At 48.5% G+C, this 26536-nt stretch overlaps 14 protein-coding genes and 1 non-coding gene across 15 annotated transcripts; 9 read left to right on the plus strand and 6 right to left on the minus strand.

Moving 5' to 3' along the window:
- Positions 1-529: 529 nt before the first annotated feature.
- BU24DRAFT_64579 (uncharacterized protein) lies at positions 530-1468 on the minus strand. Its single transcript, XM_033534496.1, has 3 exons — positions 1351-1468; positions 700-1298; positions 530-598 (listed from the first exon to the last, which is right to left on the minus strand). Exon 2 carries the CDS (start codon positions 1169-1171, stop codon positions 758-760), a length of 414 nt encoding a protein of 137 aa, XP_033378139.1. The 5' UTR covers positions 1172-1298; positions 1351-1468; the 3' UTR covers positions 530-598; positions 700-757.
- A 1815-nt stretch (positions 1469-3283) lies between these two features.
- On the plus strand, positions 3284-6546 carry BU24DRAFT_357344 (kinase-like protein; the record flags this gene model as incomplete). Its single annotated transcript, XM_033523949.1, has 3 exons — positions 3284-4001; positions 4052-4129; positions 4184-6546. The coding sequence occupies 3 exons, from the start codon at positions 3284-3286 to the stop codon at positions 6544-6546; spliced, it is 3159 nt and encodes a 1052-aa protein (XP_033378140.1).
- Positions 6547-7105: 559 nt separating this feature from the next.
- Positions 7106-8206, plus strand: BU24DRAFT_427824 (Co-chaperone Hsc20). Its single transcript, XM_033529318.1, has one exon. The coding sequence runs from the start codon at positions 7185-7187 to the stop codon at positions 7911-7913; it is 729 nt and encodes a 242-aa protein (XP_033378141.1). The 5' UTR covers positions 7106-7184; the 3' UTR covers positions 7914-8206.
- A 207-nt stretch (positions 8207-8413) lies between these two features.
- On the plus strand, positions 8414-9439 carry BU24DRAFT_496651 (cytidine deaminase). The gene is made up of 2 exons (XM_033534207.1): positions 8414-8597; positions 8694-9439. The coding sequence occupies exons 1-2, from the start codon at positions 8462-8464 to the stop codon at positions 9110-9112; spliced, it is 555 nt and encodes a 184-aa protein (XP_033378142.1). The 5' UTR covers positions 8414-8461; the 3' UTR covers positions 9113-9439.
- A 102-nt stretch (positions 9440-9541) lies between these two features.
- Positions 9542-11511, plus strand: BU24DRAFT_427826 (NAD(P)-binding protein). The gene is made up of 4 exons (XM_033529319.1): positions 9542-9931; positions 10040-10109; positions 10209-10572; positions 10663-11511. The coding sequence occupies exons 1-4, from the start codon at positions 9854-9856 to the stop codon at positions 11069-11071; spliced, it is 921 nt and encodes a 306-aa protein (XP_033378143.1). The 5' UTR covers positions 9542-9853; the 3' UTR covers positions 11072-11511.
- Positions 11112-13013, minus strand: BU24DRAFT_427827 (uncharacterized protein). The gene is made up of 3 exons (XM_033529320.1): positions 12846-13013; positions 12013-12765; positions 11112-11960 (listed from the first exon to the last, which is right to left on the minus strand). The coding sequence occupies exons 1-3, from the start codon at positions 12939-12941 to the stop codon at positions 11196-11198; spliced, it is 1614 nt and encodes a 537-aa protein (XP_033378144.1). The 5' UTR covers positions 12942-13013; the 3' UTR covers positions 11112-11195.
- A 754-nt stretch (positions 13014-13767) lies between these two features.
- On the plus strand, positions 13768-13853 carry BU24DRAFT_t81. Its single transcript has one exon. It is a non-coding gene; the product is annotated as a tRNA-Pro (tRNA).
- Positions 13854-14390: 537 nt separating this feature from the next.
- BU24DRAFT_414272 (glutathione S-transferase) lies at positions 14391-15053 on the plus strand (the record flags this gene model as incomplete). Its single annotated transcript, XM_033526209.1, has 1 exon — positions 14391-15053. One exon carries the CDS (start codon positions 14391-14393, stop codon positions 15051-15053), a length of 663 nt encoding a protein of 220 aa, XP_033378145.1.
- A 98-nt stretch (positions 15054-15151) lies between these two features.
- On the minus strand, positions 15152-15937 carry BU24DRAFT_436742 (DUF924-domain-containing protein; the record flags this gene model as incomplete). The annotated part of the gene is made up of 1 exon (XM_033530174.1): positions 15152-15937. The coding sequence occupies one exon, from the start codon at positions 15935-15937 to the stop codon at positions 15152-15154; it is 786 nt and encodes a 261-aa protein (XP_033378146.1).
- Positions 15938-16241: 304 nt separating this feature from the next.
- On the minus strand, positions 16242-18702 carry BU24DRAFT_378919 (cytochrome P450 3A30). Its single transcript, XM_033524677.1, has 2 exons — positions 18177-18702; positions 16242-18114 (listed from the first exon to the last, which is right to left on the minus strand). Exons 1-2 carry the CDS (start codon positions 18279-18281, stop codon positions 16606-16608), a joined length of 1614 nt encoding a protein of 537 aa, XP_033378147.1. The 5' UTR covers positions 18282-18702; the 3' UTR covers positions 16242-16605.
- Positions 18703-18970: 268 nt separating this feature from the next.
- On the minus strand, positions 18971-20087 carry BU24DRAFT_357460 (uncharacterized protein; the record flags this gene model as incomplete). Its single annotated transcript, XM_033523954.1, has 4 exons — positions 18971-19232; positions 19287-19631; positions 19695-19831; positions 19890-20087. 4 exons carry the CDS (start codon positions 20085-20087, stop codon positions 18971-18973), a joined length of 942 nt encoding a protein of 313 aa, XP_033378148.1.
- Positions 20088-20386: 299 nt separating this feature from the next.
- On the plus strand, positions 20387-22358 carry BU24DRAFT_496657 (carboxylesteras-like protein; the record flags this gene model as incomplete). Its single annotated transcript, XM_033534208.1, has 5 exons — positions 20387-20682; positions 20740-21033; positions 21081-21256; positions 21315-21685; positions 21735-22358. The coding sequence occupies exons 1-5, from the start codon at positions 20516-20518 to the stop codon at positions 22356-22358; spliced, it is 1632 nt and encodes a 543-aa protein (XP_033378149.1). The 5' UTR covers positions 20387-20515.
- Positions 22359-22687: 329 nt separating this feature from the next.
- Positions 22688-23729, plus strand: BU24DRAFT_444557 (putative 15-hydroxyprostaglandin dehydrogenase; the record flags this gene model as incomplete). The annotated part of the gene is made up of 3 exons (XM_033530642.1): positions 22688-22799; positions 22854-23342; positions 23395-23729. The coding sequence occupies 3 exons, from the start codon at positions 22688-22690 to the stop codon at positions 23727-23729; spliced, it is 936 nt and encodes a 311-aa protein (XP_033378150.1).
- An 81-nt stretch (positions 23730-23810) lies between these two features.
- On the minus strand, positions 23811-24824 carry BU24DRAFT_444558 (3-hydroxyisobutyrate dehydrogenase mitochondrial precursor; the record flags this gene model as incomplete). The annotated part of the gene is made up of 2 exons (XM_033530643.1): positions 23811-24419; positions 24471-24824. 2 exons carry the CDS (start codon positions 24822-24824, stop codon positions 23811-23813), a joined length of 963 nt encoding a protein of 320 aa, XP_033378151.1.
- Positions 24825-25488: 664 nt separating this feature from the next.
- Positions 25489-26523, plus strand: BU24DRAFT_496660 (NAD(P)-binding protein; the record flags this gene model as incomplete). Its single annotated transcript, XM_033534209.1, has 2 exons — positions 25489-25759; positions 25844-26523. 2 exons carry the CDS (start codon positions 25489-25491, stop codon positions 26521-26523), a joined length of 951 nt encoding a protein of 316 aa, XP_033378152.1.
- Between the last annotated feature and the right edge of the window lie 13 nt (positions 26524-26536).

Genomic DNA, 26536 nt, shown 5'->3' on the forward strand with positions numbered 1-26536 from the left:
CGAGAATGGCCTGCCATTAAAGCATCGCCACTATTGAGACGTGGTTATCTTTCCTGCATGCCGCAAGGGCTCAATCGAACCAAAGCGAATCAAGTATCGTACATTCGAAGCCTCACCTCTGCCGATGATCTGGCGAAGCCAGTCATATCGTCCTGGGCAACGTGGATGATCTGGATAGATCGTTCTTGCCGGGCGACACTCCGAATGTTACTCAGAGGGTGGCCTTCATGCCAACGCAGAGACAGGGTTACTGAATCCAAACGAGAGGGGCTCCGTTTTCGCCTCTTGAGATTGTTGAATTCTAGTACGTCCAGCTTAAGACTCGGGGAAGGACGATGCGTTGTCTGGCGAAGGGTTTCCGGTGAAATTTTGTACCAAGGGTTCGAAGACAAGCCCACCTGACAGGGACCAACCGCACAGGAAGACCAACGGAGTCAGCAATTGGAGCGCTGCATTGCCCAAGGCCACAGGCGTTGTGGCGTGAGCGGGGTCGTTGTGTTTCGTCAAGAGGTTGATCTGTGGTTGCAATGATAGTATGGGCAAAAGGGCGCGCAGAGAAAGGGCATAGACAAGTACAACATATCAAATACACAGTGAACTTCATTTTGAGCCAGTGTCAGAGCTATTTGAATAACGACGTTGGGCACAACGCAGCAATATTCGAGCCCGAACAGCTCGTGCCAGCTCGTGCGGACTCACTGGCAAAATAAATCTCTCAAATCATGTTCAAGAAGCAGGCGCCACAAACTTCTTCAACTCATGCAATAGCTATAGATAGCTTGCCACAACGAAGCGCTAGACATGCGGTGTGCCCGTTGGGTAGCCTGGGAAGAAGTGCATGTGGAAGGTTGAAAGCTGAGAGCTGAGAGCTGAGAGCTGAAAGCAGACGGCAATGGTAGCAATCTGGAAATCCAACTCCACTTCGCCCGACAAAGAGGTGTTTACCAACAACCATAACCGCGGCCATGGGTTGCGAAATCCATGGGTGGGTCAGACTACTCGTAGCATTACTCGCTGCTATTAAAACGTGAGGTGTATGGGACAGCCAGGCTCGTATTCGATCCTTCAGCCTTGCGGCCCTTGACATTGTCTCTGCAAGTAAATCTGGATGCATACATGTCAATACGACATTGGATGATGTGTGTATGTGTATGCATTCATGTATGTACATACATCAGTCAGATGCATAGATAACAGAAGGACAAGGCTTCAATCTGCTTGCGCCATGGCGAACCGAGGGTTAAGATCTACTTGACGCTTCGAATGATTGCGATTATTGTAAGAACCGGTGACATTATCTGTGAGAAGATAAGATTGTCTGATGGTTAATGACATCATCGGGAGGGTTACCACAACAGGACGGCCTACACTCTACACAAGTACCTATACGGGGCATCTGTATGTTGCTGATTTATTGAATATCAGCAACGATCCAATTGGTGATACGGAGTATATCGTGTAGAAAACGGTCAACGTGGGTCTGTTAATTAACTATTGGGATCAACATTTGCAATCGAATGGACTTCTGGCGTGGGCGTTTGCTTGAGACGACCGTCAATTTATGAGTACTCGTGATCATCTGGCCAACATTGGGTTTCATTCATGGGAGTCAAGATCAAGATCAGAAGATGAATTGAAATGGGAAATGGGGGTTCCATGTGTTACATCTTCATCAAAGGTGGTGGTCTTGAACAGTACCTTACTATCGAGAACCTGCCTACTCGTAACTACCTACTGTGTAGGTAGGTGCTAGTACCTAGGTACCTAGGCACCTATGTACGTGTACAAGTATCACAGTAGAACCTACGAGTACGGAGTACCCGCCGCGTGCTTAACCACTTACCTACCTCGTACCTACTTGACCTCTCCCCGAGAAAAAAAAACACCCTTAAAAAAGGTACCTTGTAAGACTGGGCACTACTCATTAGGCACCCACGTAATTACCCATGTACCCAGAAGTATCAGTCACGTGATAAAGGTCAGTCAGCATTGGACCAATGGGAGAGTGAATCGACACTGCCGAGACCTCCCCGACCTGAGTCCTCTCCTCTCCTCTCCTGTCTCCTCTGACTCTGATTTTGACTCTGACTCCGACCAGTATCACCTCACACTACACACTACACACTACACAGTTCACACTGCCTCGCTATTCATTACTGCACAGTGTACAGTCGTCAGTAACTACTCTGTCCGGACTATACCTGTTCCTGTCCTGTTACTACGAGTAACCATAGTCTTGGACCTGTTAATGTCTCTCCCCCTATCCAATTAAATATTCCTTCAAATCACATTTTACCATCCTTCATATGGAGTGCACACACGTATTTGACCTGTGTTAAGTTAAATATTTGTCCTTCATGCCAAGTACGTGCTTCATCACTTTGCTTTGTACGGCTGAATAATGCCAACCAACTTAGGCCAGACATGCCAGGCAACCATTAGGCTGATAATTTACCTCGTAATCGTATCATTCTTGATCACAAACGGAGCTGTTCACCGGGCAACTCGCTAGATACCTCCTCGCTTGCTTTTATTTCGCCCATCTGCTATCAGACGTCCACGACCTTTCTCCCCTCATCCCCACGCCGCCACCTCTCTGGGCCATTGCTGCCCGTGTACCGCAAATATAACACATCCACACTTGGCTCCTCGGTCCATATGATAATCGGTCTCCTATCGCCTCCGTAGCTCCTGCAAACGCGCGTTGCAGCACACCTTCCTCCAAGCCGCGAAGAAGCTCACCTCTTGCACCCGTCGTCGATTGATACCCAAACCTCCACCTTGATCTGCCTTGATATACTGTCCAAAGACAATTGAGTGTCGCAGCTGGAGGAATAGAGGCCTGGCGTGAGCGCGGCCTCGGCCAGGCTGGATTGGTATTCGTACATTCATCTTCGAAGATCGTGAAGAGCCAAGACATAAACAGGGCGTAGTATCTCTTCCCGTCGGCATGAGTGATATGTACCATTGACTTGGATCACATTGTCACTCTACAATACTAGAATTTTGTGTTGTTCATTCTGCCCCGCATTTGTTGACCGTACAACAAATTGTTTGTTTGCGGACTACTGGCCGACGCATGAAAATACTCTCTCACCACGATCGCCGGGGCAACCACAGAGTGTTACCATCTTTCGCGAACTATACGTACCATTTTCGCGTCTGGCTGCCTTGAACTGTACCTGTGTATCATACTTAGGCTCTTGGTTTTTCTTTCTTCCTTGCCTCACTTTGCTACCTTGGTACTGACTGTCAGTCAACACCAATACTGTCGGCGTTTATGATGGCCACCAACGACTCAACGCAACCCACCCAACCTGCTACTCAGCAGGTACTTGATCCCCGACGATTAGGCCGTAACCACTCTGGACTTAACGAGAAAGATGTAGCAGACGTGCTCGCCGTCTTGCATCCAGCATCGCCAGGTGCCATCAAAATTGTAGAGGATATGGCAGCGACAAGGCGACAGCACGTCCTATTTCGCAATCCATACGACGACTCGTTCGGCGAATATTCAGACATTGAAGAGCAGGAAACCATTATCATAAGCCCACCATTCGAGGAACCAACAAGAAACTCCGGAATTGGTGCTGACCTAGCTTTGCGCATGTCCTCCCCTTTGAAAGAGCCTAGCCTCGGATTCGTTTTTGGGCGTAACGAGAGATCCTCAGACATAGTTTTTGGTTCGGATTCTGGGAAACGTATCAGTAACCAGCATTTCCGCATATACCTAAACGAGAACACCATCCTCATGCTAGAAGACATGTCAACCAATGGAACACTTGTCGATGAGAATTTGTTAAGAGGTCGCGAATCAGGGCGATTTGCCAAGTCACGGATGCTCAATTCTGGCTCCATCATATGCATCCAGAACGCCAATGAAAATGAGGTCATAAAGTTCATCGTTCGCATTCCATCGCGTACATCCCATCAACACCACTACCACGAGAACGTTCGTGCATTTCTAACAAAGTGTGTAAGAGGACCCGAGCAGCTCAAAGGTGGGTCCCCCTTTTTATGGAGGAAGCTCAGCGACTAATCATTTCACAAGCAGCCCTTCAACGCCTGGGGAAAGATCGTAGCGGACCGCCGATGCATTGGGATGGTGGAGTAAAGTACAACATCATAGGTCAGTAGTGCACCAAGTAAAGATCAGACGAAATCTGGACTAAGTGGAATCTAGGTCTTCTTGGAAAGGGTGCATTTGCGACGGTTCATCAACTTGCCACTAAGATTGACGGTAGTTTGCTCGCGGCAAAGGAACTTGAAAAGAGACGTTTCATGAAGAATGGCCAGCTTGACAAAAAGATCGACAACGAGATGAAAATCATGGAGGAATTGCGACACCCCAACGTTGTCCAGTTTGTCGAGTACTATGACCAGGGCGACTTTCTTTACATTATCATGGAGTTTGTTCGGCACGGTGATCTGCAAGGATATCTCAATCAACGGGGCCGCATGCCAGAGTCACTGGTCCGGACGATGGCCCAACAAATCCTGAGTGCCCTCGCCTATCTCCATCGAAGGAAGATAACGCACCGCGACATCAAGCCAGATAATATACTCATTGCAAGTTTCGAGCCTTTCAGTGTCAAGCTGTCTGATTTTGGGCTGTCTAAGGTTGTCAAACATGACGAAACGTTCCTAAAGACTTTCTGCGGCACACTTCTATATTGCGCACCCGAGGTTTTTCCCGATTTCGATGGAAGGGCAACTCAGGGAACAAAACGACGCCGTGGAGCAAAGCAGCAATTTCATTCGTACAGCTCGTCTGTGGACATTTGGTCATTTGCTGCTGTTCTTTGGTATGCGTTGTGTGGCAAACCGCCTTTCGAAGGCATCGCCGACGCTACGGGTCGAGCGATGTACAACAATATCATGACCACATGCCTAGATACGACTCCCTTGCGAGAAGCCAACGTATCCGATCTATGCATTAACCTTCTTTGCCGCATGCTGCAGACCGATCCAGCCCTTCGCCCGACAGATCGAGAGTGTCTTAATCATCCTTGGCTAAGAGAGGGTGTCGCAGTAGCAGTACTTGAAGATCCGACCCTTCAAAGCATTCTGGAGGAGGATGAATCAGAGAACGTGGAGGAACAGCTCTCCCAACTCAATTTTTGTGAGGATCTTCTGCAGTCTGACGATTACGGCTGTGATGTTCTTGAAGATGCCGAGTTCGAGCAACTCGTGAGCGACCGGCAATCTAAGAAGATACGTGTAGATCCACTGGTGCCGCGGAACCAGATGCGCGATAAAAACCACGGCGCTAGCTCGAACCCTTCATTTCAATCAGAACACCTCGATGATGACAAAGATGCTGCTGAGAGCTTCAGGATCGAGATGAAGCCTTTGGACAAGCAACGACTCTTCGGGGAGATTGGACAGTCTGCACTCCAGAGCTCAGGAATCCTCAGTGCTCATGCAAATGATGCTCTTTCACATGATGACACCAGTAGCGAGGTTTTGCCCGATACCATCCTTCCCGACCAAGTAGCGATTACTAGCAACCGTGGGCTACAGGAACAGGTAGACACTTCGGGTCACAAGTACCTCCCCCAATCCAACACAACGTTCTCGTCACCAAGTCTGCTTGGCGCGGAATCAATGGTTCGCGATTTGAATATGATCTCGGCTCAGTCCCCACCATCTGGCGCTCACAGCCCTGATAGTCCCGCAACCCCAAGGACACCAGCGGCTTCCCAGCATAATGCTCCTAGCACAGATGTTTCGCAGCATAGCCAGGTCAGCGAAGCGACACCTAGAGCCAAGCCTCCCCAACTGGACAGACAAATCAGCTTACCGAAGACGGCCTCGTTCTACTATGACCCTTACGACCCTAGTACCCACAATCTCGAGTATGCAAGCAAAGTCAGCGGATTTGATTTTGTTGGAGCCGCAGCAGCCAAGGTTGCCGAGACAAAGCTGCCTGATACGATGAGATATTCTACCGATGCTGGCAATTGCAGCGGTGGTGATGTTTATCATAATGACCATCAAGATTCAAGTGTCATTCCAGGACTACCATTAGATCTCGATATCAAACCCCCTCCCCGCCGGTTGGGAAAGCTCGTTGCTACTGCTGACTCGTTTGTCCCGGGTCTTACCCTTAATATTGAACGAAGCCTGACGTCGTGGGGTCGACTTCCAGCAAACACGATAGTATACGAAAATCCACAAGATACCCGTGTTCCCAAAACAGCTTTCGGGATTTTCTGGTACTCAACTGATGTGGGTAGTCCCAGTGTCGATACGCTCTCCCAGCAGGGCAAAGATTGGACAACCTTGAACAGTCTATATGTGGGTATTTCAACTGGTGCCACGTCTGGCATCAGTATCAATGGGAAACATCTCCGAAAGGTGGACGACAAGGGCCGTCCGTTATTTGGACACTTGCACAATGGGGATATCATCCAAGTGTTTCAGGATGCTCGCGGAGTCGAATGCCTGAAATTCAGATGCGAGATCTACCACGGCATCGGGAAAGATCCACGCGCTCCGGGCGAGTCGTTTGATATTTTCACAAAGAAGAGAGATCATCTCTAATCCACAAGCCTCCTAGGCACCTCGATCCAGAAACTGCCATGTATCTTAAGTGGGAGTTGGTGGCAATTTACTGTTTGCTGTTCTTGTCGGGCCTTTGTGCATAGTATATCCTTTCGCCGCTGTCAGATTTATGAGATTGGGGGATTTCTAAACTGGCGATCCTCGAAAAATGCGGATAGACACGGTGCTCCAGAAGACGGGCATCACTGAAGCTTCACAAACTATTGGTACGAGTGTAAATACCCGCGAACCTTTATTGTACGAGTACGGCGCGTCCCCGTATGCAATAAATGGCAAATATATCAAGTATTAGCTAGAGATATTATAATTAGACCCTCATAATCGATACAGGTTTCGCTCTCGTATCGCATATTTTGTTGGAACAACGAATGACTACCTACACTACGTGATTACCCAGATACCTTAGCTGCTTAGGTAGTTAGTAGGTACCTAAGTAGTCACGAGTTAGGTTACAGTATTTAGATGACGTAACACTATCGGCGGAACAAACCCTTGAATAATTAACTTTGCCGCCGAATTCGCTCCATAAATATCCATCTCTCAAACCTCATATTCTTGCTCAACACAACGATAGTTTTATTTGGCAACTTCCTCTTCTTCGGCATAACGATAGAACCATGCGCCCTATACCCCCATTCATCACACCTAGACTGCTCTCATCAATCCCTTCAGGCAGATCTACAACTACATTCCGCACGCGACAAGGGCCATGTCTCCTATGCATCCACAGAATCTCCACCCGGTCGTCTCCACGCCTCCAGCAATCCACCACCACTTCAAACACGACCAAAGAGGATACTAGAGCCGCACCGCAAACCCACTACACTTTCTTCCCGAAATCCCTTCCAGCCGGGCCGCCGCCGCAGGGTGATTTCTCGATAGATCTATCCGCGCTGAAGCGAGAATTTCTGCAACTGCAAGCGCGCGCCCACCCAGACTTGCACCCTCCAGCGGACAAGAGCAAGGCGCAGGCGCTCTCTGCGCGGATAAATGAGGCATACAAAACGCTATCATCTCCACTGTCGCGGGCGCAATACTTGTTGACGCTGCGGGGGATCGAGGTCGCAGAAGATGAGACGGCCAAGGTGGAGGATCCGGAGCTTTTGATGGAGGTACTGGAGACGAACGAACGGATTGAGGAGGCGGAATCGGAGGATGACCTCGTGGTTCTTAAGAATGAGAATGAAGCGAAGGTGAGACGGAGTTTGCAGATTCTGGAAGAGGCTTTCCGGGAAGATGATGTGGATGCGGCGAAACGGGAGGCAGTCAACTTACGCTATTGGGCGAATATTGGAGAAAGTCTTCATGCGTGGGAGAAAGGGAAGCCGGTTCAATTGATACATTAGGGTTGGCTTACGAGCAAGAGCAGAGGCGGAAGTGTAGAAGGATGCGAAAACGTCTACCTGACGGTGTATAGATTACCGAGTACATGATACCCAACTTCATAGTTCGATTCTGGGGCACGGCGCCTTACTGGTCACATTGATATTGACACTGTACTACCATTATAAATGCAATAGGGTGAAACTCAAGGCTAAGCTTTGTTCCCAAATAAGGAGTACTTCAAAGCATCATCTATAGCGCATTGTGTGTAGGTAGGTACTAATAACTCCATCCATCAGAGGAACGAGTAATTGATTGTACAGAAAGCTCAATTACGTTCACCGTCTAATATAATAATGCCACCACTACCTACTGACCACGATTATACTGTATTGATATTGATACCCAATCATCACGTTTTGCCATCGGGCATCTCCGAATAATGTTGTTTCCATGACCAGCTTCTAAACCGAGTTAAGCGTCGCGATAGGCCGAGGCTTTCCATTATTCATTCATATCTTCAAGTTCCGAGCGCGCAGAGCAGTTACCCCTCCTCTCCTTCCTTTCCACCATGTCGACATCAAATTTTCGACCTATTCCCGCCGAGGAGGTCGCAAAATCAAGCGATGGGTTGATTCACGGCGTTTCGGCTGCAGAGCTACAGGTACTCGGCTCGGAATGTAACGATGCGAAAGCCACGGCATATTGTAAGCTTTGCCCCTCCATGAGACACAATAGATATTGTCGCGCAGTCGAATCAATGTATGTTTACTTCGAACTAACATGGAGATCGTTTTATTAAGGTCCATACTCTCTCTTTCGAGTCGGCGCATCTCTCCTCATTCGCAGCCCCTCGCCATCAGGAGCTGAGCATCACATCGTATCAGGTGCCAACGTCGAGAACGCATCCTACCCCGTGGGAACCTGCGCCGAACGCACCGCGATGGGCACCGCAGTACTCCAAGGCCACAAAATTGGTTCCTACAAGGCAATCGGCGTCTCTACAGACATGGACGACTTCTGTTCGCCGTGCGGCATGTGCAGGCAGTTCTTGCGCGAGTTCTGCGAGGACAGCGTGCCAATTTTCATGTTCAACAAGAAAGGGGAGTTTAAGGTAAAGACCATGGGTGAATTGCTGCCATTGAGCTTCGGGCCGTCCAGTCTTCCATCTAGGGATCAGTTGAAGGGCATCGTGGAGGATGGGAAAGACAAGAAAGCTTAGTTTTCGCAGTTTAGAAGCAATTCCTTATTAAGGTCATTCAACGAGGATGAGAAGTCCACGATAGTATTATAATGTCCAGGTCACATGGAGAGATTTCGAAGTCAGGAACGAGGGTTGACATGATGGGGGTTTCCGCACAATTTACACCGTACAATATAGCTCTAGACAGATGATCGATGACATGTTTGAATTTGTGATATTCTTTCTGCCGGAACAGCCAAATCTTATTAGTTACGGCTTCGAGTATCACGTACTGCATTGCACTCCTACCTACCTACCTACCTATAGGCATCTACTCCGTATGTTAATGTACAACCATCTTTAAGCTTAGGAAGACCGTAGGGGTCGCACGCCGGTAGGTATGGTGACTAGCCAGGTAGCGATAAGCCCATCCTTGATCCGATAAGCAACCCACGTCTTCCCCGTCTCCAGCCAAACAACAAACGATGAACTTGTCCTGTCCCATCATCCCATCTAAACTAGACTGACCGTCTGTCTGACTGACTATGCATCTCCGCGCCCCGTGGGTATGCGTTAGCAACGTAATATGGCTTGCATCCCCATTTTGCCAATCACCTCATCGAGAAAACAAATACTCACTCAATTGATTTGTGAACAAAAACCACAATAATATATCTTCTTCCTCCACTTCCTCTTCTCTATCTTCCCCAAGCCCATTCCCAAGCCCAAGCATCTCCTCGGGCCCTCCTCACTCCGTGAACTGACATTGACCAGTCGACTATGTCGAACGAAACACCAACATCACACGAGATAGCGCAATCGGAGCACTTCTCGCCATACAGGTCAGATGGAAAACTCGTGAGTTGATCTCTAGTTCATTTATCTATCTATCATCATGAAAGCCCAATCAAGGTAGCCGTCGTAACAACTTGCACATATCTAACTGACATGGTGGTGATCCTCTAGTATGGCTTCGTCTGTGTCGTGACCGGAGCCACTCAAGCTGTTGGCAAAGCCATCGTCACTGAATTAGCAGGTATTTCGATTTTTCCCTTCATCTTATGGTCCAATATGACACTCCCTGGTCGCATGTGACTTTCAATCAACGTGAAGCTTAACTGAAAATAATGACCAGCTCACGGTGCTGCCTGTATCTACGCATGTTCGTCCCTCCCAGACGAGCCCTATGCCGAGCTCGCCGAATCAGTCAACGCCCAATTCCCCAATACCAAAGTGATCGGCTACCCATACAAGATCACATCCGAGGAAGATACTTTGGCCCTCATTGATGATGTCCTGAATTCATGGGGTCGCCTCGACGTCTGGACCTCGTCGACAGGCCTCCTCGGACCCCATAGCATCACGTCGACCGGCCCGAGAGATCTTTACAGCGCATTCGAGACGAATGCCATGCCGGCTTTCTTTGCGCTCAAGTACGCTCCTGCTGCTATGCAGAAGACTACACCCAAGGGCAGGTACCCTAATGCAGCGCCAAAGGAGTGAGCCGGCCCCCTCTTTATACCACTAGATATGTGTGGCGTCTTGTTATCGTTGCAGGAGAAAGCAATTTGGCTGACTCGTCATTATAGTCAAGCATATGGCTCCATCATAGTCGTCACCAGCGTAGCCGGGACCTACGGCGGTTGCTGGGGCCCTGCCTTCACGATAGCATCGCATGCCGCTCTAGGTGTCGTGCGCTCCGGGGTTTCGATCCTAAAGGGGACGAATGTGCGCATCAACGCTATAACGGCAGGCCAGATCGACGTGGGAGTCTCTTTGAAAGATGCCGGCCTCGAAGGCGGTCAATTCCCACCGGCGGGTCTGCAAGATGAAGAGGTGCAGAAGAAGATCATCGGACTGGAGAGGGCCGGGCGCCCCGATGAGGTCGGAAGAGTTGCTGGATTCCTGGCTAGCGGATTCAGTAGCTACATCACTGGCACCGAATTGAGGGTCGACGGAGGAGCGAGCGTGATGAATCCTCTGACAGTGCCAGTTTGAAGAGCTTCAGGGTTTATGAGTAGGGGGTGGACCACAGTGGTGGAGAGAAACAATCCTGGGTATTATCGACGTACGAAAGAATATTTAACTACACGAAAACAATATTGTAGATCATCATACACACTTAGAGCTCGTCCTTATAGATCTCCTCACTTCCCTCCTGTTGGTCTTCGGCACCCTGCCATTCCTCACTGTCCGGGGCTTTGGCTTTGGCTTTGGAGCTGGTCTTCCCTTTAGGTGATTCTCCATCTTCTTTCCTCCCATCCTTCGCTTTCTTTTCCACGTCCTCCTGATCCTCTATCTCGATGACTGCAACAAACTCTCTTCCTAATGGTGTTTCTATAAGTTCGAGCTTCCACGCTTTCTTCCCTGCACGCTTCTTGATGGTGGTCTTCAGCCTCTCCACGTCCTTGGGATTCTTGATATCAAGTTTCTTCATTTCGGCCACGCTTAATTGCTCTCCGGATGATGTTGCGATGGTGGCGAGATGAGTCTTCTTGCCTCCGCCGACGACTACACTTTTCTCGATCACCTTGCCTTCAGAGCCAACGAATTTCTGTGCCCCGACTTCGATGCCACCCACAATGGGTCCACGCTTTGTCGATCCTTCTGCACCGTCCGCGATTTCTCGCAATGGGTTTTGGTTTTCGAGAGCTATTATCCGCTCTGCTTCAGCAAGCTTGTCTTCTACTTGTACCATTTCCCAGGCCTCGGCTTCGAAATCTTGAACGACTGGTTGGCAATTAATTGTGTGTGCAAGGTTTTCTTGTGGTGGCAGAAAAGCAACGTCATTGCAAAGACGAGGAGTATTCACAATCATGAGATATGTGCAGGTGGCAGTCTCCTTGATCATGGCGATACGATCCGCCGACTGGGGATGGCAGTGGTACTAGTCACACAAATCATTAGAGAGAGGAGGCCAACGTCTGGAATGGGCCTACCTGAACTTCCACCTTTCTTTCTTTGCCTGTCAAGTCGCATTCAGTCCCTCCACTTATTCGTTGAACCATGTATCTCGAGCTTCCCTTTGTCTCTAGTCTAGCAACTTCTAGTGTAGATCCCGATGCAGTTTTCGGCTTTTGGATGTTGCCTTCGTCATCCATCGTCTCTTTAGTTCCCTCTTCTTTCCCGAGGGTTTTCTGTGTCTCCTTCGACGCCTTGGATTGATCACTGCCGTCCTCGGGCTTGGGAAACTTTCCTAACACGAAGCTATTGACAGCGGCATCTTCCGCAGGAGGATAGTGTGGCACACCACGACCCGGGGGTAGCGGGTGGAATTGTTTGATCTCCCCCTGGTAGCAAAAGCTATACGCCCACCACCCGCCGATGTAATAGATACAACTGTCCTTCATACCATCCAGCAGTTCCCAGCCTCTATCTGCGGCGCGCACCAATTCCTTCTCTTCCTCTGCTTTTGCTTGTTCAGCGCTTGCTGTTGCATTTACAGTCTCATCTTCTACGATGATGGGAATACTGCAAATATATCTTCGACCGTCAAGGACAACGGGCTCATAAGTATGCTCGAGCTCTTCAATGTCTGCCGGCGGAGCATGGCTCTGATGGTGTCCTTCCGTAAGCTCCTGAGTCTCTTGGGATTGCGGCAATGTAGAGGGTTGGATGTGAGATCCAGATCGAGCGAGGAGACCCGCCGCCTCGTCTTCAGTCAAGTAGGTATCCGGAAAAAGAACTTCATACTGTCGTCTCGAATTAGCAAAATGCTTCCAGGTGCAAGCATCGAGATATAGGCGAATGTATGCTTGAGAGAGGAGTTTACCTGAGGGAATGCGAGGAGATCATCAAACACGCTGAAAGAATGCTGACTTGCGAGCGCAAGACGCAGGAAAGCAGGTAAAGCCCAGAAATTCTTCATCGTGCCGTTCGACACTGACTTTGAAAGAAGCTTTCTTCGTAAAGTTCAAGTTGTTGGAGATCCAGCCCGTGGTGGCGCGGTACATCATCCAGACAGATGTCACTTTCCGAAGCTCCTCGCTCAAACTAGCCTATCGTAGACTAGCGCGTTCATTCGCCTCCGCGGCAGTCACCTCGTTCGATGACCTACTTGTAAGTTGTAATTATCGGTGCCGGGCGCCTAGCGAGTACATTTAGTCGCCTAGGTATATATCTAGGTATTCAGTGGTGCGTGCAGCAATATGGCGAACGATCGTTGATTCACAGCTACGATCAATGTATCTAATCGTATTGGCGCATGGCCAATTGACATCCATGGATGGTGAAGATGGCTTACATGTTTACAGATTTGGCCAAAACTGATTACTACATCAATACAGGATTTCATCTGGCATCAATTATCTTAGCAACGATCTACAAACTGCAAGGGGAGCCATGCGTATAAATTGTATGAAATCGTTCGCTCGTCCAATCATTCCTGGACCATATGTCTTTTCTTCGACCCAGTTGCTTTAGCACTAACGTACATCTTGGGGCTACTTATAGGATTGGTCACCACAAGTTACGAAGAAGTATTGTGTGAGCTTACGCACGCTAGCGGGTAAATATCGATTCAGTCATCAACCCTTGGTTTCAGGTATCGTGGGCTGAGCCCACATTGCGGATTTCTAGACCTAGAAAGATAACCATAAAATGCATGGTGACTTTTCTTCTATTTTGCACAAGTACATATATTGTGTTAATTGAAAGTCTTTCATCAAACAAGTCATTCAGACATTAAGGATCACGGTCTTATGGTCTAGTGGTATGATTCTCGCTTAGGGTATCTAAGCATGCTTGCGAGAGGCCCCGCGTTCGAATCGCGGTAAGACCCCTTTTTTTGTCCCTTTAATGCACTTCTGTCTTTCGATTAGAAACGGCTTTGCTTTTACTTTTTTTTTTTCAATCAATCTCTCTGCTCACAGAGACCCTTCTTCCTTCCTTATTTATCATTTCTCTTGAATCTATTGACAGCCTATCTCTGTTTTCTCAGCCGTGACATTTGTTCAGCTGCGATATTCATTCTATAGGTGCCGCTCTGCTGCAACATGCTTATAAGTGTGTAATCTGATGACGCCAGCGGAGGAAACTATCGGAACCTGCTCCTATTACCCCTTGCACCTGTGTCTCACTCAAGTGAGAGTCAGAGCACCGTTTCCATCCATTTTTGAACATGACAAAGCTCCACAGCATGCATGACAGCATGACAGCATTCACTATCATCTGGCCCGCTCATTATTGCGTATTGTACTACAGTAGCCATCTTCAATAAATCACGAGTGAGTGAGTCATACGAACATACTGAATAGAAATACTCGACGCCCACGCCAATGATTTGCTTTCCCCTCATACTGCCGCAGCAATCGAAGACATGCCACCCTTTGCAACTCTTTATACTACTACCAAATTTCTGCATGCCAAAGTCACAAAGACCTTGGCAGCTGCCGCGCTGAACCACCTCGAAATAAAAGTTGATACTGACTTCAACTATCCCGTAACGAACAAAACTACGGAGTACCTCGCAAAATTTCCGCACGGCAAGATTCCGGCAATCGAGACTCCCTCTGGATTTTGCCTTTCGGAAGCAGGAGCTATAGCTCACTACGTTGCAGAATCTGGGCCTGCGAGGGATCAACTATTAGGTAGAAATCCCGAGGAGAGGGCTTTGGTGCAAATGTGGATATCTCTTGCAGACACCGATATCTTTCCAAATGGTATAATCATCATGCAGTCAAAATACCCTGCCGAAACCGAGTGCATGGCCAAGGATAGTTTTCTACGAGCGCTCGAACGCGTTGAGCAGCATTTGAGCCAAGAAGGAAAGGTTTGGATTGTCAGGAATGATGAATTCAGCCTTGCAGATCTGAGTATTGCAGCGAGTCTGTACTGGCCCCTGGAAAGGATCTTGGACGAAGAGTATAGGAATGAATTCCCTAAAATCATGGACTGGTGGAACAGGTTGATGAGGGTTGATGAGGTTGCGCAGGCGTACCAGGCACCGATTCAATTTTGCCACGTAAGCTCGATGCGGTAAAAGTCTGGATCAGGTTCGTCTTTTAAACATCATGGCTGCCTTGCAATTGCATGACATATCTTGCACAATCTTCAATTCAGCTCTTTCATTGCGTAACTCTATTTTTTTGCTTGAGCAACACCAAAGGTGGCGCCGCCTTCTGCAAGAAATCGTTCCTCCTCAGCTGTGGATTTTCGCCCGAGGGCGAGGTTACGATGTGGGTATCGACCAAATCTGTCCAGGATTTCCCTGTGCTCTCTTTCCGCTTTCAGACCTTGCTCTAAAAATTGACTCTGTCGTTCGACCCCCTCACTCTCGATATCTTCTTTGAGTTTTGCCATAATCTCCGATGCCTTGTTGTGTGCTTCAATGTTCTCGGAATGGATCAAGGGAAGGAAGAACCACTGTCTATGCGCAACGGACACTCGCCATTGCGGATGGAGATCCGGTCTCTGAATTGGACTGTCAGAGGACAGGAGGTGAAGGATCAACGAATACGCTATTTGGTCGTAATGACTATAGACCTTCGCGAGGCCACTTTTGTCGCGGAATATATTGCGAGTCATTTGATCGAGGAGTAGTACCATGCTGAGTGTCGTCCACGCAGCCTTCGATCCATCAGGGGTTGTATCATTTTGGACAACTTCCTCGATTTGACGTAAGAAAGGCTCCGCCGTTGGGCTTGGGAACTTCTCAGGACCAATGACCTCCAAAGCATGTTTGAAATTCTCACGGCATATGCTGTCAAATTCGACTTTCTCTTCGGGGGTGCCCATGAACCATCGTCGCAATACTGGGATGCTGACTTCTTTAGCATCAAGTGGATGTCCCTCGAACCAAATGTCTCGAACTCGATCATACAATTCGGAATTGAATATAGTTCTATCAAGTGTGAAGGAGCCCATCGCTCGTCGGTGATGGAATGAACGTAGTGAAAATAAGTGCAAAGAGTGTCGAGTTCCGGATAACATGTATGCCAATGTTATGGTTGTTGTTGTTGTTGTTGTTGTTGTTGTTGTTACAACACTGGGGAATTTTGTGTGGATTGTCGTTGGCTTTATTGTGACGTAGACGTTATTGTCATTAGTTTCACGGCATTGTCTATCTTTGCTTTAGTGTCGGTGGTTGGGAAGGCCGAAGCAACGAAAGACTGGAATTCGCTTACGGTTTTGCTTTTTGAATGCTTTGCTGACACAAACTTCTTATTGTGGTGTACGGACCAAAACATCCGGAGACCATGCCTGATGATCAAGCCTGTTACATTGTGCTCAGAATATTCTCCTCGATATGTTTACGTAGTAATTGATGAACATTCCGATTAGCTCACATTTCTCTTTCTGTCTCTCATTGGGGACAGCATAAAGATTGCCAGCATAGGCACAGAAGATGATAAACAAGCATTATGTCTTACAACAAGCAAGCCTAAAAGCTCAATTCGGCAAATACGATGATATCAAATTTGGAAGGTTCCAGATGAAGCCGGCCGATGTTGATTTTTCGCATATGCCAATCATACGAAAAAAAGACCCTACTGCAGGACAAGACGCATGGAAGTGTTCAATATCCCTCACTTTCAAACCGACTTACTTACTGTCATTGGCATCCCATCCCGTGGCCTGGCCTCAAAAACCATCTCCTGAAATGCGCGATCGCCGTACTTTAAGTCTAAATCAGTCCAAGTAACTCGCGGTGACTTGTTCGGCTTGAGACCATCGCAATGGAAATCAAAGTCCCGGATGACTAAGAGAAGAATAACCTTCAGTTCATCTAGGGCCAAAGCTTGACCCAAACACGCTCTGGAGCCACGCTCAAAGCTGCGGAAAGCATGCCGTGGAGACTCATTTCGCGAAAAACGATCAGGGTCGAATACAGAAGGTCGCGGGAAGATCTCCGGATTGTAATGCATTGTGTGAGAGACTGGGCATATCATATGGTCTTTGGTGGGATAATTTACGCCATTGAATGTAAGGAAGCCGTTTTCATCGTGCCCTCGTGCCGTGTGTCCGACAGGATAGAGTCGCAACGTTTCCTGGATCACGTTGGCAGTGAGGTGCAACTCGCTGATTTTGGCATGGTGTTGAGGGTCTTGGAGCATAGCGTAGGTGGATTCGACCGTTGGAGCGAACACCTGGTTGTGCTCCTCTCGCAATCTTTTGACGATATTTGGGTTATCAGAGAGCAACAGGAACACAAAACAGACTGTATCTGTTACCGTTCCATTACCGGCCAGGACAAGGGTCTTGATTTGCGTGACTGCCGAGGCCAAGAAGCCCATGTCGAGGGCTGTCGATTTCGACTGTTTGATTTTACGCATCTCTTCTAAACGATCGCGAAGCACAAGGTCCATGATGCTCAGGGATCGTTTGTGGCTTACATCGATGTTTCCTCGCTCCAGTTCCTCATAACGTTGTCGGATCAACTTCTCAATCAGAGAGTCTAGCTGCTTGGTTGCAGTCAGACGCCTTCGCCGTCCGAGAAGTCGCTTGAAAGGGTTCCAGCTGCGAGTTTCCATCGATAAGCCGTGAATCATATCGCCGAAATGTCGCAGAGCGGGGCTGTTCCAATCGGCCTGTGCCCCAAGGTTATATCCAAAGGCGGCTTTGCCTACGATATCGAATGTTAAACAACTAGAGGCCTTCTCTAGACTGAAAACCTCGCCAGACTCCGCTTTCTGCTGCAGGATTGACCGGAAGATCATGACTTCTTCGCCTATCATGCCTACCATACCACGTACTCGCGATATGGAGAACGCAGGGGCAAAGGCAGTGTGTAGATGCTTCCAATACGGCCCTTCGGCTGTGACGATGTTGCCTGCGCCCACGATTGGATCAATGAACGTCTTTTCGACGGAGTGCTTTGGATGGTTCTTGATCGCTGTCATGTGCAAAGCCAAGTCGGGGTCTTGGACAATGATCATTCCGTGGCTGAATGGCCACATATCAAGATAGAAGAGGCCTGGCAGGTTGTACTTCTGTGCCATGGACGTTATGGCAACCTGTGGATGGCACTGACCAGGCATTAAAGCGAGCATGTCCCCCATCAGTTTGGCATGACCCCATAGGAAGTCGTGAGGTGGTTTTGGCTACCCCAGAGTTAGCAAGTGCTGGGCGCGTTGATACGCGGGTCGCCATCTGTTTCCCGTACCAGATCTTTGTAGAATTGGCGATGTTGCACGAGCCTCACTACGAAGTAGACAATGCTTGCAGCTATCAGAAGCGCTGCCCAGGGTAAGGCATATGACTGTTGCATATTGATGTTGATCCAGCAATGCCCGGAAGGAAGGTTGATGATATGTTGCACAAGTTGTGCGCGACTTTATCGGCACTTATACGGCGCAGGTCAGTCGTAAGGTACTGTGCTGAGGCACGGATCGGCTATATGAAGGACTTTCGATTTGTAGTGTTCTAGGCGTAATTCGGGTTAAAAGGATCCCAAGTGACGAGGCGTGACAATGAAGAGGTAGATAGTGCTTTCGGTGTAAGCACTTGAAATGCTCTCGCGCGTGTTGTTGGATTCAACAGCAACCAACCCAGCGCGAGTAGGGATGATGATTGTAAAGGAGGCATGTTGATTCGACAAGGCTGCAATACACTAGAGCCGGCTTGAAGGTCTATGTACCTAGGCGAATGTGCCCAAGGTGCTAGGATATTCCGTATTACAGCTAAGGCCAATCAACGAAACAGTTAATTGGTGACGAAGCTGAAGGCTCTTGTGCCCGGGAGGACTTGTAGTTTAAGCGACCCTCTACCTGTTCTGTGTCGGCCTGCTACCTGCGTTGTTAAGAAAGGGAGGACAACAGTTACACGACAGAGTCCTTGTATTAGTTATCGCAATCTGTAACCATGTACAACGTATGACCGTGGTGCACGTATTTCATTTGCGTCTATTTGCGTTTGTAGTCCCTTGGGAAACTAGTTACCGCCCAGGTATGGAAAGATCTAAGGTCTCCCATCGCGAAGAATACGTGCCTGAGCCGCCTCTCGCATGTGGTCGTCAAGTAACGACATCAATACTGCATCTGTCCCTTGCTTTAACCACCAGGCGTCGTGCGCCAGCGCTACGTGAAAACCATAGTCTCTCTCGAGCACCCTTATATTGGAGATTGTTCTCTCGGCAGCACATATGTCGGCATGCAAAGACATCTTCCCCAACCCAGGCACGCTGAATTTTGCAATCTGGAATTTCCCGTCTAGAAGTTCTCTGACAGGCACTCAATGATGCGACCTATGATGTATAGCGTATTCAGATGCTCACCTGGAATGGCAACAGTCGCTACCAAGCAGAATCCATTCTCCGCTTTCGATCCTTGCTGCTGCGCACAAATTTCCTGCCATGTGCCCGGGCGCTTGCATAACCCAAAAGCTGCCATCTCCGAAATAATCCATCGCTTTCTCAAATGGTCCAAAGGCTATCCAGTCACCGTTCAACTCATGCCATCTTTCTGTAGCATGTTCAGGATCAAAAAACCGGCCGTCCCATTGGAGGCTTGGGTCGACCATGTGTCCAGGCGAACACCCGTCTCTGGTACCTGGCCCAAAATTCGCCGTGGCATTTGGAAAGACATCCCGAATAGGTCGACAATGATCCCAATGCGCATGGCTTGATAGATGAAGTTAGCAGAAGTAAGGACTTGCTATTAGAGTCGGCCATGCATGCCTAAACAATACTGTATCTACATCCTTCCGGTCGACACCTCGTTCCTTGAGCTGCTGGACAATGGAGCGTCGTGGACCAACAAACTCGACCTCGTCAAGCATGAATTTATTCACCCATGGTGTATAACACGCTCGGTCCTGTTCCTTTAGCGCCCTATTCTCACGAAGAATTGTCTAGCGTTGTCGAAGTACTTACTTCGACGAGTCCAAGATCCCACAAGATGTGACGGCCTCTGTGAGACAGGTAGAACGCCCAGTTGTACATGCGAAAGTTCTGTTTCTCTACGCCAGCATGAATCTTCGAGATCTCGCCGATGAAGCTTCCGCCATCGAGTAGTGATAATTGAACATATGCGTCTGTCGCCGGCAAAGGTACAAGACAACGTTCTGCAACTGTCATGTCCGGCAGGTACAGGCTGGATCTGTTAAGTCATGTTACAAAACGAGACTTGGTCATGTAATGAGATATGCTTCAATTTCCCCTCATCACCTAATCCCTCCGCGCTCCTTTTTGCGGGCGACGACTCACGCTTTGCAATTAATTCCTCTCCCCACATTGGTTTAACCATGCTATCCACTAATTGCTTTGCATCCATGTTTCGTGCCCCACCAAAGGCTCAGCTACTCCAACGGCGGGGCGGGGTAAGTAATCATGGGAGGTTGGAGAATCAGGAGAAAAGCCAACATAACCGTACTTCAGGACTTTTGCTACGAGTAAGTCAAATTGTTAGAGAGCTCGACGCCGCTTGGCTTGGTAGCTCCCATTGATGTTCAACCAAGACACGCAGATTCCCCTAATCGATTTCGGTCCCCTACAATCCAGACGCTATGTCAGACATATTCCAGCATAATGCTTTAGGACAGCTGCAAGGCAATCTGGTCGATGGAACTGTGCAATTTCTTGGATTGAAGTACGGCTCATTGAAGAATCGCTTTGCCCCGTCCGAGCTGGTGACAAGCTATGAACAACCGATAAAGGATTGCACACGCTATGGGTAAGAACCCGTCATTCCTGACTTTATATTTTGATTGCTCTACTTAAAGTCACACAGACCGCCTCCAGTGTCTCCAGCCGGGGCTATTCACACCGAGTTTGGGTTCATCCAGAAGTCGCTGCCTCTGCCAGCAGTTCCAGAGCACTCGGACCTTGAAGGACTTAATTTGAATGTCACAGTACCGCAGGGAAAGGATGGAGTCATTGATACGAACGCCAACCTCCCGGTGTATGTTTTCATTCACGGTGGAGGTTTTGCAGTGGGCTCGAGCTGGTACCCTCACTACAATTCGACCCCATTGGTGAGGCTTTCCACAGAGATTGGGAAACCGGTCATCGGCGTATCGATCAAGTAGGTAAGAAAAGGGCCATATCTTGAGCTTCGCTGACAGTGAAAAGCTATCGGCTGGGTGTCCCTGGTTTCTTAACTTCTCGCGAGCTTCGAGATGCTGGTTATAAACCTAACAACGGCTACCGTGACCAAAGAACGGCCTTGACGTGGGTCAAAAGGTTCATCGGTGGGTTCGGAGGAAACCCAGATGAACTGACTGTGGCCGGTGAAAGTGCAGGTGGCTGTGAGTAGAAGCGAGCACCTAGCACCCATCATGCTGCGTGCAGGCTAACTCTCTGCAGTGTCCGTCGCGATGTTGTTGCTTTCGGAAGAACCGCTGATGAGCCGTTGCCTGACCACTGGTGGTGCCATGTTGCTCTTCAAGCCAATCCCCGAGGCTGAAACTGAGGCTACGTACCAGAGTGTTATCGAAGCCCTTGGACTTGCTGATAAGTCATCTGCAGAGCGTATACAGGGTTTGCTCGATTTGCCTGTCGATGATCTCTGGCAGAAAGTGCCTCCTGGGGCTGCCTTGATACCTACCCTGGACGGGGAAACTGTACCTGGCACGCCTAGTTTCGAGATCGTTACTTCTCAAGACGACCACCCAGAATATCCAATTCCTGGCCGAAGATGGTGTAAGGGATTAATGATCGGTGACTCGCAACTAGATGTAAGTGCACGGCATAGCCCACATCTTTCGCCATACTGAACGTTGAAAGGCCAATATTCTTTGCCATATGGGTTTAGATAATCTCAATCCTGGAATAGCATCGAAGTTCATCCGTTCCGTTCGAGAATCGCTCCGTGAACACCCAGAGGCAGCGGAAGAGCTCTTCAAAGCCTATGATCTGTCACCCTCAACTGATGATGATGAGGCGATGCTTACAATTCTGAGATTTGCGTCTGAAATAGCATTTTACGCAGCCGCCATCAGTTTAGCGAAAGGCTGGCCGCAAACAGAAGCAAACAAGGTCTTCCTTTATCATTTCAACGAGGGAATCCCATGGGAGGGAAGGTTCCAGGGCGAAGCAGGCCACATCCTGGACGTGGCCTATTTGTTTCAAAACTACAACGATCATTTGACGGACGCACAAAAGGCAGTCGCACGCACCTATGGAGAGGATTTCATAAAATTTGTTAATGGCGAAGATCCGTGGCCGCCTGTGCAAAACGACCAAATAGGTGCTCGTGTATATGGCCCAAGCGACGTCGGACGTACGGCTGAGTACGTTGGATCTGCTGACCTAGAGAAGACTCGAAGGCACGATAGGATACTCAAGCTAGGTGAACTGGCTGGATTTGATTCAATCAATGCTGCATTCCACGATTTCTTCCTAAAATAAGTAGCTACCTGTATTAATTCAATGGACATCCCAGTCAAATGTTGCGCTCGATCATCATTGTTCTCAGAATCCTTCTTATACTACCATTAACCCTGTCCACTCTGGTCTTTTTAATAGACATTCAGCCCATTCTATTCGCCGTTCCAGTTACCCCGCTGGGACATTGATGTAATTGGTGACAAAAGTGTCTACTAAAGTAATGGGTGCCAAGCAATGTGGGGGGTGGGGAAATCTGAGCTTGCGACAATTTCTCATACAATGAGTTTCCGGAACAGAGAAGGATCGTTTTCTGAGCTGATCTGCTCAATTGACCCTGCAAATTTGGAATCATGGTACATGTTCAGTTCAACCCTGAGCTCCTCAGCACTCTCCAAGATAAAGTTGTTGTGCTGACCGGAGGTGCCACAGGCATTGGCCGATCTGCTGTTGAGCAATTTGCCGGTAAGTCCATCGAGATACAGATCATTTCTCTAGTCTGACTGCCAATTATCATAGACGCGGGTTGTAAAGTTGTCTTTGGTGACATTGATGAGGCACCTGCCCGAAAGTCAGAGTCTCTCCTAGGCTCTAGTGTTCATTTCCTCCACTGTGACACATCATCATACTCAGACCAACTTGCCCTGTTCGCAGCCGCAGAGTCGAAGTATGGTGGAGTTGACATTGTCGTTGCAAATGCAGGAATGGCAGTGCACAAAGACATATTCGCCCCCTCGTCCGATATAGGGGCAGAGCCAAGCATGAAAGAGATCGACGTAAACCTATGCGGCGCCATCTTCACCGCACGAATTGGAATGCACTATCTGAGAAAGAGAAAAGAGGGGGGCGATTTGGTGCTTGTGAGCTCAATTGCAGGTTTCAAAGAGTGCGGAGGTATAGCTACGTATACTGCGAGCAAACATGGAGTTTTGGGGTTGATGAGGGGTCTGCACATTACTGCAATCGAGGAGAGGATTAGGATCAATGTAATTTGCCCTTGGATGACAAGTAAGCAAGTGAAGCTCCGACCACGTACCCTGATGAAGATTGACCATCGTAGAAACTCGACTTGTAAAGGGAATCGAAGATGGTTGGCGCGCTCTTGGATTACCAGAGAATGAGGCAGAGGATGTTGCCAGGAGTATAGTTCTCTGCGGAACAGCGAATAGATCGAACGAGGGTAAAATCCATGGCGGGGCAAGAATGCCTTTTGCTGGCAAGATATTGTGGATAGCTGGTGGCCAGGCTTACGAGATTGAAGATGCAATACAGGCGTTGGAGCCTCAGTGGCTAGGTGAAGAGAACAGTAAGATTTTGTCAAGGGGACAGGAATATTTAGCAAGTAAAGGCACAAGCTGGGATGCTGACGAATTGAAAACACATAAAATGGTTTAGACTTTGTAGACACAGTTTTCTTTTTGCCTGGAAATTCCCAAGGACACGCTAGGTTTGGTTCGTTTCCTGAACTGTTTCTGTTCATTCGAATGTCCATTCCCCAGTAATAATCCTTTTACCCTTATCTTCGTACCCTGCTGGAAGATTGCCTCCTATGTGAAGATATACGCTACTTCCGTCTCTATCATAGCATCGCTCATCTTTGCTTGCACTTTCCCAAACTTGCATTGCCGCCTCTGCCATCGTAGGTCGCACTCCAACTTGAATACCAGCCTCGATTCCCAGGCCCAGATCTTTGAGCATCATCTGAGTTTTGAACCCTGGTTTATAACCGCTATTACTCGGAACCCAGAAATCAGCCACATTCGGAATTGGCATAACGTGATCACACATCCACGACTGTCCAGTAGAGGCGCGGATCACCGAGTACAGGTCTTTAGGATCAAGACCTTGGGCGACGCCTATGGCTAAGGCTTCAGCCGTTGCCAGAAGGATTGTGCCACTGAGGTAGTTGTTCGAGATTTTTGCCGTCAGACCTGCGCCTAAATGGTTTAGATAGAAGAACTTCGCTGGCGAGCCGATCATTGAGAGAACACTCTCCAAGCGCTTGGAGATTGGGCTCTCCGGAGAAGGGGCGGGGTGCCCGATCAGCATGCTTAAGTCCCCACGCTCTGCTGCTGGTACACCGCCCTACGCAATGATGAGATTATTGCTTGCCATGGAAGATGATACGCGACTGACAGAAACTGGCGTATCAACATAAGTTCCCAGGATCCTCTCCTTCAATTTCTCTCCAATTTCGCGCGTACTTTTGGCATCAATAGTACTGCATTCACACAACAATCTTTCCTCATCTATTCTTGAGCTTATAATTCCATCCTTCTCATCAAGGTACACATTTTTCACGTCCTTTGCACCAGGTACTATTGATAGTACGTACTTGCTTTCTTCAGCTGCCTCGCGTGCCGTTGGGACAATCTTGATTTGGCCCAGGGATGAAAATTCGTTCTTGAACTTCTCACAGGTATTGATGTTGATATCATTAATGTATAGTATCGAGTCAGATGGCATTTTCTTGCGAATATTGGATGCCATAGCATAACCCATGGCACCGAGGCCTTTCGAAAGTCAGTACAAACATCTGAGCGATGCCAAAGCTGCGAGAATAGATACCTATGAATGCATAATGCTCTGGCATGATTGGTATGTATTATCAGGTTTTGATACGATACTGAAAATGTGTTCTTTTTTCCTTGCTGTTAAACAATTTATCTGTCGGAACGCTTGGACTCACCGATGTTCCTCAACGTCCCGCGTGAACTACTGACCCTGTTCATCAAAAGCCCCACATGGTCCCCTCATTTCCCCAGATTTACCCCAACCACTTCGGTATGATGTTGCGCCAAAGATCACAATTCCGGATGTCTTGTCAGCGACTCTTGCAGGGCATTGAAGAATGTGAAGACATGTATGAAGTTCTGCTATTTGGGGGCCAAAGGTGTTAGTGGAGGTCAGACTCCTTCATCATTGGGAGTATCAATTCAGAGGATTTCATGTCACACCAAAAATCCGTCATGTACTGTGGGGTAATTGGAGCTTGTTATTTGCTATATACAGACAGGGGCACAGGCACCGTGGTTTGAGTACGCCATGATATATTATGGCGTAGAAGCTGGCTCGAATCTTTTGAACCCAAGTTCGGCATTTCCAAACACACTGTGCATGAGTCATCTTTCCCCCCAACATCCCAAGATATACAATGTCCACCTCTCAGCCTCTTCGAGTTGGAGTCATTGGGCCAACTGGGTTTGGTGGATCTTACTTATGCGTAGAATTACTGAATCGCGGCCACGTGGTCATTGGCATATCACGCAATCCCGAAAAGATCGGGAAGCATGACCGATATATTCCACGTTCAGTCGATATCGACCAGACTGCTACTGTTAATTTGGCCAAAAATTTTGAAGACATCGATGTGTTAGTCTCAGAGTACGGTCCACACACAGCTGGCGCCGATGCTCTCCTCTATAGTAAGAGCCAAATGATCCTTTGAAGCTGCGAGCCTGAAGAATCTAGTGGTTGGCCAAAACAGATACAAGACTAATATGCAGTAGTGCCATTCATGGAGACTGTACGCAAAATCATTCTCGCGGTGAAGCAGTCTCCAGTGAAGTACTTCCTCTTCGTCGGTGGGGCAGGTTCTCTCCACGTCCCCAACACGCAGGAAAGCTGCGTCGACCACCCCGATTTCTTCATGGCTTATCGCCGCGCTATCGCGACCTCTGAAGCGCACATAGCCTACATGGAAGAAAGACTTGGCATCATGGGGACGGCTTTGCGAGAATACCGAAAGGCGCGGATTGCAGATCGAGAGGATCGGGCATCGGCTGAAGATCGCAAGATCATTGCTGAGTACGAATCAGGCATCAAGACTAAAGATCGTGCAAGTGACTTCATTAAAGCGGGAAGGACGGCTTACATGTTTTTCGACGGGAACACCAGTTTTAGGTGGAGTTTTGTTTCCCCATCGGCCTTGTATCGGCCCGGCATCAGGACTGGGAAATACGAAACTAGTATCGACGAAATGGTGCTTCTTGGAGAGCAAAAGGACAACAACATTTTTGAGGATCGGTTGACTGGAATCAGTGTAGCAGACATGGCGATTGCAATTGCGGATGAGGTAGAGAGACAACGATTTGTAGGGAAGCATTGGAGTGCTATTGGCGACTTATCTCAAGATCAGCCGGCACCAGCTTATCTGACCTTGGAGAACGTGGAGGACGGACGGCGGTGACTTGTCCGTAATA

The sequence above is a fragment of the Aaosphaeria arxii genome (genome assembly GCF_010015735.1).
Source record: "Aaosphaeria arxii CBS 175.79 unplaced genomic scaffold BU24scaffold_12, whole genome shotgun sequence".
Lineage (NCBI taxonomy): Eukaryota > Fungi > Ascomycota > Dothideomycetes > Pleosporales > Aaosphaeria > Aaosphaeria arxii.

Excerpts from the sequence above, each read along its gene's own strand:
- BU24DRAFT_427826 (XM_033529319.1), top strand. The coding sequence starts at position 9,854 with ATGTCGAACGAAACACCAACATCACACGAGATAGCGCAATCGGAGCAC. Across the intron at positions 9,932-10,039 it reads ACAGGTCAGATGGAAAACTC|TATGGCTTCGTCTGTGTCGT; the intron begins GTGAGTTGATCT and ends GTGATCCTCTAG. Across the intron at positions 10,573-10,662 it reads CCTAATGCAGCGCCAAAGGA|TCAAGCATATGGCTCCATCA; the intron begins GTGAGCCGGCCC and ends TCGTCATTATAG.
- BU24DRAFT_496651 (XM_033534207.1), top strand. The coding sequence starts at position 8,462 with ATGTCGACATCAAATTTTCGACCTATTCCCGCCGAGGAGGTCGCAAAA. Across the intron at positions 8,598-8,693 it reads TGCGAAAGCCACGGCATATT|GTCCATACTCTCTCTTTCGA; the intron begins GTAAGCTTTGCC and ends CGTTTTATTAAG.
- BU24DRAFT_427824 (XM_033529318.1), top strand. The coding sequence starts at position 7,185 with ATGCGCCCTATACCCCCATTCATCACACCTAGACTGCTCTCATCAATC.
- BU24DRAFT_64579 (XM_033534496.1), bottom strand. The coding sequence starts at position 1,171 with ATGTACATACATGAATGCATACACATACACACATCATCCAATGTCGTA.
- BU24DRAFT_378919 (XM_033524677.1), bottom strand. The coding sequence starts at position 18,281 with ATGCAACAGTCATATGCCTTACCCTGGGCAGCGCTTCTGATAGCTGCA. Across the intron at positions 18,115-18,176 it reads GCCAATTCTACAAAGATCTG|CCAAAACCACCTCACGACTT; the intron begins GTACGGGAAACA and ends ACTCTGGGGTAG.
- BU24DRAFT_427827 (XM_033529320.1), bottom strand. The coding sequence starts at position 12,941 with ATGAAGAATTTCTGGGCTTTACCTGCTTTCCTGCGTCTTGCGCTCGCA. Across the intron at positions 12,766-12,845 it reads ATCTCCTCGCATTCCCTCAG|TATGAAGTTCTTTTTCCGGA; the intron begins GTAAACTCCTCT and ends TCGAGACGACAG. Across the intron at positions 11,961-12,012 it reads AAAGAAAGGTGGAAGTTCAG|TACCACTGCCATCCCCAGTC; the intron begins GTAGGCCCATTC and ends TTGTGTGACTAG.